This window comes from Canis lupus, chromosome 21, assembly GCF_011100685.1.
Source record: "Canis lupus familiaris isolate Mischka breed German Shepherd chromosome 21, alternate assembly UU_Cfam_GSD_1.0, whole genome shotgun sequence".
In the NCBI taxonomy this organism is placed as follows: domain Eukaryota; kingdom Metazoa; phylum Chordata; class Mammalia; order Carnivora; family Canidae; genus Canis; species Canis lupus.
Window position 1 is genome coordinate 42,605,753 of NC_049242.1, and position 14,461 is coordinate 42,620,213.

At 47.4% G+C, this 14,461-nt stretch overlaps 1 protein-coding gene across 8 annotated transcripts in view; it reads left to right on the forward strand.

Moving 5' to 3' along the window:
• Positions 1–14,461, forward strand: part of NAV2 (neuron navigator 2) — a 724,081-nt gene that overhangs the window by 468,193 nt on the left and 241,427 nt on the right. For all 8 annotated transcript variants that reach the window (XM_038569252.1, XM_038569245.1, XM_038569246.1 and 5 more), the window contains exon 4: positions 10,710–10,782. In XM_038569252.1, the coding sequence (XP_038425180.1) occupies positions 10,710–10,782 (73 nt within the window). The remainder of the gene's footprint in view (positions 1–10,709; positions 10,783–14,461) is intronic.

The window sequence follows — 14,461 nt, forward strand, 5'->3', positions numbered from 1 at the left end:
CTTTTGACTTGATGTTTACCCCCCTGTCTTGTGCGACTCCTTTCAGAGAGACTTGTGGAGATTTTATTCTGAGCTTCAGATGTACTGGTACTTTATTTATGACTAGCTCTAAAGTGCTCTATTTTTATAGTCACCCAACAGTTTAATTTTAACCTTCAGGGGGAGTGTATTTTCCTAATAATATAGATAGAATTGTTTGAAAGGCCCAATATTTAACCTTTTCTTTTACCTCCAAAAATTGCAATCCTATCCGGTTCAATGGAATACTTGACAAGGACAGAAATAGTAACAGAGATTAGCATTATATGACAAGTTAAAAATTGTCCACTGTTTCTTCCCAGGTGCATTAGATATCTTGTAGCCTTGGAAAGCTCAAGGATATCCTGTAATAGAGACCTTCCTTGTCTAGTCTGTTCTCTTCTTCCGGTGGGCTTTGCGTCTCTGACATTCTGCCTATGGCAGTGAACAGAGTTGAGAATTATTTTAATTATTCATAGCATTTGTAATTTTGGATAACATGATTTCTGGTAGGTTGGCATGTGGCACTTTGCTTAGGTCACAAATTTTAGAATCTGTAACTATTAATCAAATCTAGGTTCTTGGTATATTTTGTGTACCACTTGCAAAAGCTCCCAAATTATGTGTTAATCATCACCAGGGCAGTCTAGAGTTCAGGCTCCATCTGTAGCCATACCTAATAGCTTTTTAAAATTAAAAAAAAAAAAAAAGAAATAGATTGAGGTAATGTATACATACAAAAGGTGCTATATAGTAGTGTGCCTGGCATATAATATTATATATATATAATATATATATAATAATAACCCACTAATTGCTAGCAGCATCTGGACTTGGAGTGGACAGGGAAGGGCAAGTTTTGAATTACATCTCCCGCAGAAAAGAGCACTACAGGGTGATAGATGCAGGCACAGGACGACAGAGCAGATGCCTTCATCGCAGCCTTCACTGGCGGGAGGGCAAAGTCTTGCAGGATTCTGAACTGAGTAGTAAGGCACTGTGCTTGGCTTTGCTTTCTTGGCTGGTGGTGCTGCCAGGGTGTGTCTTGCACTTGCGTGCAGGCTATCCTTGGAGTTGCAGGGTCGAAACCCACCGACTGACTGCTCACGAGCAACCCAGAAGAACCCTAGCTACAGATCGCGGGGAACTGGCTGCACCGCAGAGCTGCCTTCACAGGCTGGTACAAGGGAACCGGCCCCCGCACTGGTGGACAAGTGTGGCTCTTGCCCTTCGTCTGCAAATGATCCCGTTTCCCTATTTGTTTACATGTACTTGCTTTGCAGGTAAAATGATCTATTCTAGTGGCATTTCCAAAACTGAGGATTTGCTGCATTCAAGAAGTATATGAAGGATCTGCTGGTTTGTTTCGTATTATGTTTCTGTTCTGCCTCTTGAAGACTTTGTGGTTGGTTTATGGGTTTAAGGATGTAGATATGGCAAAGATGCAAAAAAGAACTAGATTAAAAATAGTGAGAGGTGTGAGTTAACCCTTACCACGTTTGTGACCTGTGTCGAGTGGGGAGATACTTGCTTCAAGTCTGCTTTTGTGTAAGAGGCTGTGTGCCGCGTGAGGAAGGACCATGCTGGCTTCCCACCTCGCTTTCCCCTTCCCCTAGAGCAGAGAAAGACTGCACGAGAGTAATTGGTCATTATTCATCAAAGAATGGTTGGGGCTACCAAGTTGTAGTTAGTTCCTTGGGTGAAATTCTCTAGCAAGTGTCCACGGCACTGCTCTCCTCTGTTGGTTCAAGAGGCAGCCACACATTTGCGGTCCAGAAGGCAGGGCTTCCTTGTTGAAGTTGGCATCCGAGTCAGTAGCCTTCTCTGTAGGAAAAGCCAGGGTTTTCTGCAGAAGACCCTTGCTCCTTCTTAAGAAACTGTCTGTTTTCTTCGGGTTTTTTTTTATGTAACTAAGTAAAAGAGATTTTGACCAGAAATCTTTTGGGACAGAAAGTGCTGATTCTAGCAGAGTTGAAGTGAATTAATTCTAGCTCTAAGGAACCCATTCATAGAGAGGCCGTGCTAGTGTCGTGTAATGCAGCGAGCCTCAGAGTGTCTCACAACTCCAACATGATCCCTCACTTGCAGGAGAGGCCGGTGATCGCTCTTATTCTGCGGTTTACGGAATTATATGAAGAAGGAGTCTTTTAAAATTCTGGCCACGTGAAGTTCCAGACTCTTGACCCAGGTCAACCCATCTATGCCTCAGTATCTCTGTTGAGATAGGTATCCACATCCCTATGTTCCAGATGAATTGGAGGCTCGAAGCGGTTACTAATTTTGCTTGGGTCTTATGGGTAGTCTGTGGGAACCAGAATCCAATGGAGAGGAGTCCAGAGCCCATATTCTTTTGACAGATAACTGTCGCCCAATAATTGTGATAGAATATAGGTACCCGTGGGAGAGGTGACCCTTGGGAAGCCAGTAGTGGTCCTTCTGCCCTGGTGTGATTTAGTGTACTGCCATCTCTTCAAGAGCGGGCCTGCTGAGACATAGGCCCGACGTTAGGGGATGAAGAGCACCCAGAGCCCTGGATAGCCGGGCTTGAGGGGAAAGCCAGGAGCAAATGCAAGGCGGCCCAGGTAAGCTCGTCAAACTCTTTGCCAGGGGCCAACTCCAGACGTAGCTTTGGGCATGTCGTGGCCTCAGAAGTATAGCCCAGGGACGTCATGTCAAAAATGGCAACACGGGAACAAACACTGCCAGTTATTGGGCACTTGCGAAGCACCACACATAAAGCATCCTCTCACGTAATGACCACCACCACCCTGTGTGATAGGTGGTGCAGTGCCCGTTCCACAGGTCAGGCCCCTGAGGTAACCTAATGCAGATCATAATTTAGTCAACGGCAGAATCAGGATTGGAACCCGGATTTGTCTGACTCCAAAGCCTGTGTTTGTCCCTGAATGCCACTCCTTAGCCCTAATCTGTTCCCCTGTAGCACTTGTATCCAGCTCCTAACTTGGAGGCCTCAACTTGGAACAGACCCTTTGTGGGGAGCACTGGGAAGCTAGGCAGCATGACTCTGAAACTGTAGTGGGGAAATGATGTTAGCGACGGCATGCTGAAGGGATGCGCACAGGGGCATCCGCTGGGCCTTTCTGACCTTGCAGATCCACAGTAGAACTTCCCCATCCTCTCTCAAAGGGGATACTCCACAGAGCTCAACTGTGAAGGGTCCATTATGGGAGCCTCCAGAGTAAGGACTGATTTCTAGAACTTTAGCTACCCCTCTCTTTCCAGATTTCTCTTTGTCTCGAGGGAAAAATTGAGAAGTCAGAATATAATAGGGAAATGAAATATTCTAAGCATTTGGAAGCAAAGTGGAAAAACATAGTCACTGGAGGAATTTGAGATTCTTGTTTTCAATTTTTTTTCTCCTCCAGCAAGAGTTTTTTTTTTTTTTTTTTTTAATCCATATGGACTTACCCAATTGCTATAGCAGCAGAGAGACTCCTATAAAGTTTTTTTTTTTTTTTAGAACACTTGACAACATCTTGGAAAGCTGAAGTTATAAATATCATATACAATAAGGTGGATAAAGTTGCCAAATCAAAAGAAGAGGCGGGGCAAGGCGTTGAAGCAGCAAGAGAAACAGACACAGGGACCGAAGCCCCATGCAGCCCCTGAGTTCTACATTCTTCAGCTTTCTGTTTCACAGCTGCCACGAAAGCTAAAGCTGATGTGCTGAAGGGCCAAAGATGGGACAGAGGGTCTGGAACCCCTTGTGCTACTGGGCTAGGAGGGCATCGTGCATCAACCAAGCAAGCGGCAACTTACAGGGTTCACAGGGAGAGATGCTCTTAAATAACTCCCCACCTAAGAGAAGTTGATGTGCCACCATATAGATTTCCCTCGTTTCTGGAGTATCTTCTGGGGTGGGGTTTTTTTTTTTTTTTTAGATGTTATTTATTTATTCATGAGAGACACAGAGAGAGAGGCAGAGACATAGGCAGAGGGAGGAGAAGCAACCTCCCTCCAGGGAGCCCAATGCAGGACTCAATCCTGGGATTCCAGGATCATGACCTGAGCGAAAGACAGATGTTCAACCACTGAGCCACCCAGGCATCCCTTGTTTCTGGAGTATCCTAAGATGATGGCCAGGCCCCACCAGCTTAGTTCCATGGGACTGTGTCTCCAGAACCACGCTGTGGCCCATGAGCCATGGGATCATGAGATGATACTGGACTCCAACACTGATAGAGGTGTCCAAAAAAAATAGTCAGCTGGACAAATCCTGCACCAGGTCATGGCCTAGGAACGCAGAGGAAAGAGACAACACAGATGAGACAGGCATTTAGGAGGGCATTTCTCCAGAGTTCATTTTGCTTTTTGGTTTGGTTTCATGATTGGACTTCTTCCCCTCCTCTCCGACCCCCCCCCCCCCCCTTTTCTATTTTTATTTTTGGAAAGGGGCAGAGGAAGGAGTAAGAAAGGCATGGAGGCCTGTTGGTTAGCAAGCAGATGTTCCTAGTGCATGTGACCACCGATGCTGACTTCCCCTTCCCATCCCTCCCTGTCTCCATGCCCAGCCCAGTGGTCATTGAAGCCCCCACTTCAAGGACCCCTCTTGAGCCATCCCTGACACAAAATAGCCTGTCCTCAAGCTTTCAGCTTGGAAGGGTTTGGCCTGACTACGGTCGTCCTGGTGATGGTTGGGGAGGTAGTACTGTTCCTCCATAAGAGCTGGAAGGACCGCTGCCTTTTCTCTGCTGTGAGCTCTTGGATGTGGCCTGGTGTGGCCAGCCCTCTGCTCTTGCTCAGCATCCTATCTCCTAGCACGTCTTCTCTGCCTGCTGTCCTCCCACCTTTTTGACTCTCTCTTGGTTGCCAGAACGTTGTATGCTACATGCTGCGTGGAATCTTTTATGCTTTAGGTTTACTAGGTTGGGTGTACTTTTTTCTCCCCACTTTCAGTATCCAGCTAACTCTTAGGTCTCAGCTCAAATTCCCCTTCAGGCAACAAATGTTGAGTGTCCAGTGAGGAGTACATAGCTGGGGCTATATCAGTGAATAGGTGAACCAAAAGCCCTGCCTCTTTGAACCAGCATGCTCTCTCTTCCTTAAGAAATTTTTATCCATCCTTAAAAAATAAAATGGGGGGTGGGGGGAAGCCTGGGTGGCTCAGCGGTTGAGCGTCTGCCTTCAGCTCAGGGCATGACCCCGGGGTCCTGGGATCGAGTCCCACATCAGGCTCCCTGCATGGAGCCTGCTTCTCCCTCTGCCTATGTCTCTGCCTCTCTCTCTGTGTCTCTCATAAATAAATAAATAAAATCTTTTTTTAAAAAACCACATTTATCCAACCCCCTCCTCCTGCAATCCCCTGGCTAGATCAGGACTAGTACCTGACAGATGTTGTCTGTCCTCCCTTGTGCATTATTGACTTATGCCCAGTCCCCAGTGTTAAACTGTCCCCTTCTGTGAGGTTAGGGATTAAACACCACCGTGTACCCAGCAGGTGCTCAGTTGATATGGGTCAAGGAATGGGTAAAAGAATGAATGAATGATGATTTTTGTTGACAAGTAGCAGTATCAGGCATGAGGGTCACACTCCTGGATGGAAGTTGTTTGAACTGATGTATGAGGCTCACGAAGAAGCTGCACTGTGCTTTTACAGTGCGCAGAACTCGCACGTTCTTGGTCAGCCTTGTCCGGGGTCTGGGTCCACCATTGCTGAGGCTTTAGGTATCTCTTTAGGTATCATTTAAAAAAAAAAAAGGTTGTAGCTGTGCCTGACTTTACTGCAGCGACTGTTTGCCTTTCCTCCCGGGATGGAGATCTCCAAGGGACTTGGTGAGAAAGTCTTAACTCATGAAAACTAGCACCCCATTTACCTGCTTGCCTGGAGCCCCATCTTCCCCTTGGCCCAGGTACCGCCCATAGAGGTGGCCTTAATTTGTATTAATCATTTTTGTGTGCTTTGCACTCAGCTACACTGGTATTCAGAGAAAAATGCTGCCATGACAACTGCCACAACAGATGGTATTTGATCAGTCTCTAAGCTACAGAGGAGATATACAGCCGTTCTTCCGAGGTTTGCATATTTTACTTTATCATGCGACCCAGTCCAGCCTTAATCGTGGTTGAAATGTGAAGTTTTCCATTTGCCTCCCATCCCTCCCATTCTCTTTCCAGTTGTTTGGCGTTTGTTTTGATTTTCCTTGCTTTCTGGTTGTCCTGGGGTGGAGATGTGCTCTTGGATGTGGGAAGCAAAGACTACAACACACACAGTTGGTGGAAGTTGCCCTCCTAGTCTCAAGTTCAGAGATTGTTGAGAAACCATCCAACTTTGGGATGGAGATCTCAGCTGAGACTGGGAGAGAGCCTTCACTGTTGCCTTTTCCTCCTGGATCATCACTGACTGTGCACGGTGGAAGCCACACGTGGCCCCAAACCAAGGGAAGACGACGGAAGTGCGCCTTGATCTTGGTTGGTCCCCTTACTCCACCCATGCCTTCATGCAGCCCCGTTCTGCTCCCAGGGACCCCAAGCCATGCCACATGGTGGTCCCACCTCTGGGCTTCCCCCCACCCCGCCCAGCTGAAACTCCGAGAACTCCCTCCAAGCTCTTGGACCCATTTCTGTGGCAGCAACTACTGGAACAGCTTTCTCCCCCAGCTCAAAGTACAGCTCCCACCACCCCTCGGCAACACTGGAATGTCAGGCTTTGCACAGATTTTTTTCGGCTAATTTTGGAAAGTAGTTTATATTGGCTGCTATGTGTTAATGAACAACTTTGGTCGTATTTACATACTTTGCTGGTTAAGAGCCTTTCCCATCACTCTGCATTCCCAGCTTTAATCAGATCCGCCTCTCGCACTGTGTGTCTGGATAGCACATGAGCCATGGGCCTCATTAAAGATGGACATGAGGACACTCTTGTGCTGTAATGGGGGCCCGGCCATTCCCCTCACCGGGCGTGGTGGCAGTTGGCAGTTTTAGCAGTGCAGGGGGACGGATTGATTGTTCACCTGTATGGTACTTAGAAGAAAACCTTAAGGTGAATTTCGATCACAAGAGAGGCTGGATCAAAGAAACATTCTCCCCTTCTGATCTCATTCCAAGTGAAGCCAGGAGGTTGGAATCCACATCTGACCCTATTCTGCTTCCCAGCCCTGCTCTCTTCCCGGGGTGCAGATGAAAAGAGCGTGGGTCTCAGCAGCCTTGTCAGGAGTGATTTTTAACCTTAATGGAACATTATTAAAGAGTGGATTTGAGACTTGAGGAATGTTTTTTGAACTCCTTCTGTGAGCAGAGAAATCATAGTAGAGGAAAAAAATTCAAGGCGCTTGATGGGCTTATGAATCGTCTCTTAAATGATGACCCAAGGTCTTATTTTTGGTTTTAACATATTCCAGGAGTGCAATCTGACCATCCAGATACTGCTCCCTGTTTCATCTCCTCTTTAGGAGAAAGCATTCTTGGTGCCCTTAGGCCTTCTCTCTTCACTTAATGAAGGAATATCCTGATGTTTCTTTGCTTAATGCTCTGATTCTCCCTGAAATGCCTGGGGATTGGTGTGCGTGTCAGTTGGCTCTGTGGACCCTAAGGAGAAGGGTTATATAAATGTGGGCTCCTGGACAGGAAGGAGGACTCTGCACCAGCACGGTCAGAAGAATCAAGCACGGTGCCTGGAACAGAGCTGACATCTCCACAGTTATATTGATTGGTGAAAAGAATCGCAGGTTTCTCAACCTTGGCACTATTGACCTTTTGGGTAGGATTTTTCGTTGTTATTGGGGCAGGGGGAGGGCAGTCCTGTGCATCATAGGATGTTCAGCATCATCCTTGGCCTCTCTAGCTGCTAGATGCCAGTAGCACGCCCTCCCAACATTGTGATAACACAGAATGTCACCAGCCAGGTGTCCCCTGGGGTGGCAAGATCATTACCCCTTCTCTCCCACCCTCCCTGCCCTGTGGAGAACTGATCTAAATTATGAAATTCTTTGAAAGAATGATAGGGATTTAAAAAAGCAACAGGAGGAAGAAGTAGTCTAGGCAACCTATTTATAATTATTCCTTTAATAGAATTTAACATTAAAAGAAAACCCAGTAGATGACCAAATTGAAAGGAACCAAGGGCTGGCCTTGCAGGAAGAAATGACCATGTTCTTTAAATGATACTATATGCATTGAATGTCCCATGAATGTGCCAAGTGAATGTGCACTATGCTTCTTGGAAGGAATCTCTATAGAATTACAATGTTGTAGTAGAAGCAGAGCTTTTCTTAAATATGTTGGTGGATGTCTTTTTTTTTTTTCTTTTTTAATCCATGTCCCTCTGCTGCACTGTTGAAAAAAACTTAACCTACCCACGTCAGCACACCTCCATGACGCTTGCCAGGATAGATACCAAGTGTACTATTTTTGATTTTACATTAACAGATTCCGGGCGGTCAGCTTTTTATCTCAATTCCCACGGGGATGTAATTGCCGAAACCTCCCTTATCAGCCATGTGCAAGATCTACTGAAGAAGCAGGATAGGACTATTCAAAGAAAAAAAAAGGGGGGGTGGGTAGAAGATTTTTATAATTTTATCATGATTTAAGTATCAGTGCCTCTTTGTGGAGGCAACAAAGCTTTTGTGTGGTTTGGGTACATTGCCGTTGTGTACAGTAGAGGAAATCAGGACTCAAAGTTCTCTTTCTCCAAAGCGGGATTTTGTAACAGGGGGAAATAGTATTTAGAGATGTAATTTTGATTACTTACAAATGTAAGCAGATTGCTTTGCAACACTTTCCACGAAGTGTGTGTGGGGGGCCCTTCCTGCCATTCTCTTCCTCCTTTCCCCTCCCCCTTCCTTCCATGTTGGTGGCACCTGATTGTCCCTGTCAGTCATTCTGGCTTGGAAGGAAGGAAGACTTAAAAAGCAATCTTGTGGGCAGCCTGGATGGCTCAGCGGTTTGGAGCCTGCCTTCGGTGCAGGGCGTGATCCTGGAGTCCCAGGATCGAGTCCCATGTCGGGCTCCCTGTGTGGCGCCTGCTTCTTCCTCTGCCTGTGTCTCTGCCTCTCTGTGTCTCTCAGGAATAAATAAGTAAAATCTTAAAAAAAAAAAAAAAAAAAAAAAAGTGGGGATGGGAGGAGCAAAACAAGATTGCCCCCCCCCCTTTTTTTTTTAAGATTTTACTTATTTATTAGAGAGAGAGAGAGGCAGAGACACAGGCAGAGGGAGAAGCAGGCTCCCTGCGGGGAGCTTGATCCTGGGAACCTGGGATCATGACCTGGGACAAAGGCAGATACTCAACCACTGAGCCACCCAGGTGCCCCTTGCCTCCCTTTTTATAAGAAATGATTTTCTGCGATGGTGGCAGGCATAACTCATAACATCAGCATTTCTTTAGTTTGCAGGAAATTGCATTTTGCCCCTTTTCCTAGAGATGGGGGGAGACGTCTCCCGGATGCCCATCTTTGAGGGTGAGCTGGAGGCTGGGAGAGAGGCGGGAACCTGTGCTGAAAGCTGCAAGGATGGAGCAACCTCAGGCTCAGCGTGGAGGAGGGTCTTATAATAGGAGACCAGTTTTATTCGGGTGTCCCACAGCCTAACTTCGTGTTTGGGAGGTCTGAAGACTGGGAGCAGGGAAGGCGAATGCCCGACATGGGGGAGGAGGACATGCATTTCGGGAAGCCTGCTTCGGAGCCAGACTGGACTCAAATTAGAGGTCTCACACAGTAGATGCTTTGCTCTGTGGCTGGGAAGTAGCCTTCTTCGGAATATCCCCTGGGGAGAGGGACGGAGCGTGGTCTCAGGGTTAAACACAGTCTGAGTTTCTAAGAATGCTGACTAGAGCCTAGGAAGGCAGGTGGGCGGTGGAGGGGGGTCTCCCCTGTGAAATGCAAACCGTGTGAACTTCAAAGATCCTTGTGCCAGGTCAAAAGCAGTTTCTTTTATTTATGGTCACCGTTGACATTAATCGAGCCTGAACATCTTCCTGTAGACCAAAAAATCATTAGTCCTGACAAGTGAAGTCAAATCAGACCTTTGGGAATGACCTAATTGTTCTTTCCCGAGGGCTGGACATTTGCTTGCCCTTGGCCGTGGCATCAGCCCTGGCAAGCCCGGAGGCCTCCCAGACTCTGGCAGGTGGGTTCCTTGTTGTCGCAGAAAACAAAAAGGGCAGAGGGGCTCGTTGAGGCCACAGCCCTCCCTCGTCATCTGCAGTGCCTGCCTTCCTGAGAATTTTGTGAGAAAATGCGGCCCAGAGCCCTGCTGAAACCCCCGTTCGCTGTCTCACGTTTGATGGCGTGCCTCCTTGGTACTGGAAATTTCTCCCAGCTGCCAGTGGTCGGGTGGGTCTACTGTCCCCTTCGTCCCCACCTCCATTTTTCTGGCAGCTGCTCAAATTTTCAGGATAGTTCTAGTGACAGTGGTGCACATAGGCTCTCTCATTCCACTCTGGTTATTTTTGGCAGCCATGAGCAAGCCAGGGCCTTGACTTCTGGAGCTGTGTGGTTGGGATATTAGGTAACTTTTTCCTGTGCAAGTACAGACAAAGAGTCCTGACCTGCACCCATCCATCCATCCATCTGCCGTTCACACGTCCTTTTTCGTCGTTGGGAACCTTAGCAAATGCACAATGAACCCTCTCTCTGACATCGCCCTTTGTTCCTGATAAAAGGTGGCTCTGGAGAAGGCTGAACATTGATTGAGTGTATGTTGTTGTTGTTGTTGTTTTTTTTTTCTTTTCCTAGATTGAAAACATAGATGCCTGCTTGAATTTCCTGGCAGCTAAGGGAATAAACATCCAGGGGCTGTCTGCAGAAGGTGAGTCAGAACACTTGTCATAAAGCTGCCTTTTCATCGTTAGAAATGCCCACCTGTTCCTTACTGATGCCTTTAATACAGTTAAGCCCAGGGGTGCTGGTGGGCTCTTCTGGTTTTGTTTTCTTCCTGGTTTTAAGGCTGCTCGAGGCCTGTCTAGACTCGAGGATGCCAACTTTCTGACACCTAAAGAATCACTCCAGGAATGTAGGTTCAACCATGCTGGCCATGTCTGCGAGAGACTGAGGGAGAGAGTCCTGGAAATGGAGCTGCTGCTCTGGAGGAGACCTTAATCAAACAATGCTGATTCGATTCACCCGGCTAGCAATTCAGTTAATTATCAAGCCAGGCCTTATCTGTGGGAGAGAGAACGCTTAGCCACAGCACATATTTAAGTTGTACAGTTCCCAGGGAAAAATGCCGAATCCTTATCTCTTACTTTTATTAGAAGAAGCAGCACTTCTCCTAGCTCAAAAAGAAAAAAAAAATAAATAAAAAGAAAGAAAACACGTGATATATTAATGAGAGGCTACGTTTTGACATCCTGATTAGTTTTTAATTAACTCCAATTGGGTGGCTAATTAGCACATTAGCGTGTGCTGGTGGTTTGCTATTCAATTAAGTATTGGTCTGGAGATGGCTGGTCCGAATTCTCAGCCGCCTCAGGCAACATCTCGCCCTGGAATCTTCTGTGCTCTCTCCTGTTTGTAAATACCAGCAGCTGCCAGCTCAGGAGCTGCCACAGGCCTCGGCATCCTCCCAGGCTCATTAGGCTGCACCTGCCTCCAGTTGTCCCAGAACAGGTAAAGCAGTTTGGGCCTCACATGACACCACCTTTCCCTAGCGAGGCTGCTTGTTGAAAAGATGCCTATTAGTAGCGACTCAGGTGGTCAGGGGGGCCGGGGGGCCAGTGAGGGAGGAAACAGCCCAGCGGAACAGGTAAGTGGGCCAGTGCGGCCCGCCTGGGGCCCGTTCCTCGCCGCTGCCCTGCTATGGGGCGAAAGCTTGGTGTTCCTGGCTGTGTGGACGGTACTGGGGGCGGGTGGCTACCGTTGGTGCCTCGTAGGCGTGTCACGTCTGAATGCGGTGACCTCTCAGGTGCCGGGCCTGTCCCAGGTCGGGGCTGGACACACCGCTTCCAGAGGTTTCCTTGGCTGTTGCTGGATAGTCCCGCTCTGGGAGGGGAGGTCCTTTGAGGAATCCTTTGCCCTTGGGGAGGGGCCCTCCACTGTGGAGCTGAGATCTGGGCTGAATGACATATGGAACGCACATTGCTGGGGTGGGGGGGGGGGGGTGGGGGGGTTGGTGTGGTGTTTCCACACATAGGTAGGGAGGTGCAAATTCCCATTCGAGGAGCATCATTTCCTTCTGGCGGAGTTCCTGCGCTGGCTGGTGGGTGACAGGCACACACGCCTCGGGTTTCTGGGAAGTCGTCAGGCCCCAGGCCTGTGCACCCTGGCAGGCCATCAGTAGGGACTTTCACAGAGTCCTGCTCAGCACAAAGGACTCTGGGGAATGTGGACTCTGTGTAGGTCAGCTTCACCCCATGTGGCCTGGAGGTGACACCTGGCCACACTGCCATCTATCTAAGCGTTCTCTTGCCTTCTGCCTTGCTCCCCTACACCTACCCCATCTTTTTTTTTTTTTTGAGATTCTATGTGTTTAACAGCACAAGCAGGGAGAGCGGCAGGCAGAGGGAGAAGCAGACTCCCCACTGAGCAGGGAGCCCAATGTGGGGCTCGATCCCAGCACCCCAGAATCATGATCTGAGCTGAAGGCAGACATTTAACAAACTGAGCCACCCAGGCGCCATCCCTCCCCCAACTCTTTATACCTTAAGGCATAGGTTTTTCAGTAAATACTTTTTTTTAACATTTTTTTTTTTTTTTAATTTTTATGATAGTCACACAGAGAGAGAGAGAGAGAGGCAGAGACATAGGCAGAGGGAGAAGCAGGCTCCATGCACCGGGAGCCCGATGTGGGATTTGATCCCGGGTCTCCAGGATCGCGCCCTGGGCCAAAGGCAGGTGCCAAACCGCTGCGCCATCCAGGGATCCCAGTAAATACTTTTGAATAAACCACCTGCGCTTTTTTTTTTTTTTCTTTTTTAATGAGAGAGAGAGAGAGAGAGAGAGAGAGAGAAGCAGGCTCCACGCAGGGAGCCTGATGCAGGATTTGATCCCAGGAAGATTTGATCCAGGGTCATGCCCTGGGCTGAAGGCAGGCGCTAAACCGCTGAGCCACCCAGGGATTCCCCCAACCTGTGCTTTTTATTTTATTTTATTTTTACTTTTTTAATTTTTTTTCCACCTGTGCTTTTTAAAAAGGTTTTTATGTGTAGCAGCTCCAGCATTCACAACTGAGGTGGGAATTTATAATAGCTTGAGTTTACAGAGGAGAAAAGCTTGGCTTCAAGAGGTTATGAGTGACCTCCTCAAAGCCTGTACCTAGTGAGCAGCAGAGCCAGAGCTGAACCCAGGCCTCTGTGATTTCAGAACTTGTATTTGTGGTGTCTTTTGGGACAGCAGGTGGATGAAATCGAGGTGTGTCACGTACAGGTGAAAGAAACCAGAAACGATTTAGAACTCTGTTGGCTGGAACACTGTCTCAGAGGATGTCGTGCAGCCCACAGAGGCATATCGTGCAGACGCTCAGCCCCAGCCTCATCCATGTTAGGATGTGGCCTTGAAGGGTCTCTGTGCACAGAAGATTAGGATGTGGCCCTGGAGGGGGCACTGAACCAGTGAGGTATCCATCATGGGGCACAACTGTGAAGAGGCTTCATGCTGTTTCAGTAACTGGCCTCCCACCTTGCCCCATGTTGTTGAACCCACCCATCTTCCCTGCTGAGTAGAGACTCACTTCCTGATTGATGTCTTGGCCAGAATGCATAACTCGTCAGTCGTGGTCAGTGATTAGAACAGTTTTATGCTAATGTTTACAACAGTTTTGTTTTTTAATTTTTTCTTTAAATTCAATTTAATTAACACATAGCGTATTATTAGTTTCAGGGGTAGAATTTAGTGATTCATCAGTTGCATGTAACACCCAATGCTCATCACATCAAGTGCCCTCCTTCGTGGCCATCACCCAGTTACCCCATCCCCCCACCCACCTCCGCTCCAGCAACCCTCAGTTTGTTTCCTACAGTTAGAATCTCTTGTGGTTTGTTCACCCTGTTTCTGTCTTGCTTTATTTTTCCTTCCTTTCCCCTATGTTCATCTGTCTGGTTTCTTAAATTCCACATATGAGTGAGATCATATGGTATTTGTTTTTCTCTGACTTATTTTGCTTAACATAATACCCCCTAGTTCCATCCACATCATTGCAAATGGCAAGATTTCATTCTTTCTGATGGCTGAGTAGTATTCCATTGTGTGTGTGTGTGTGTGTGTGTGTATGTATGCCATATATATACACACATATACAAAAATTTTTACATATACCATACACACACATCCACCACATATCTTCTTTATCCATTCATCTGTCAATGGACATCTGGGCTCTTTCCATAGTTTGGCTACTGTGGACATTGCTGCTATTACATGAGATGCAGGTGCCCTTTCGAATCACTATGTTTGTATCCTTTGAATAAATATACCATAGTGGTGCAATTGCTGGGTCATAGGGTGGCTCTATTTTTAAGTTTTTGAGCAACCTCCACACTGTTTTCCAGAGT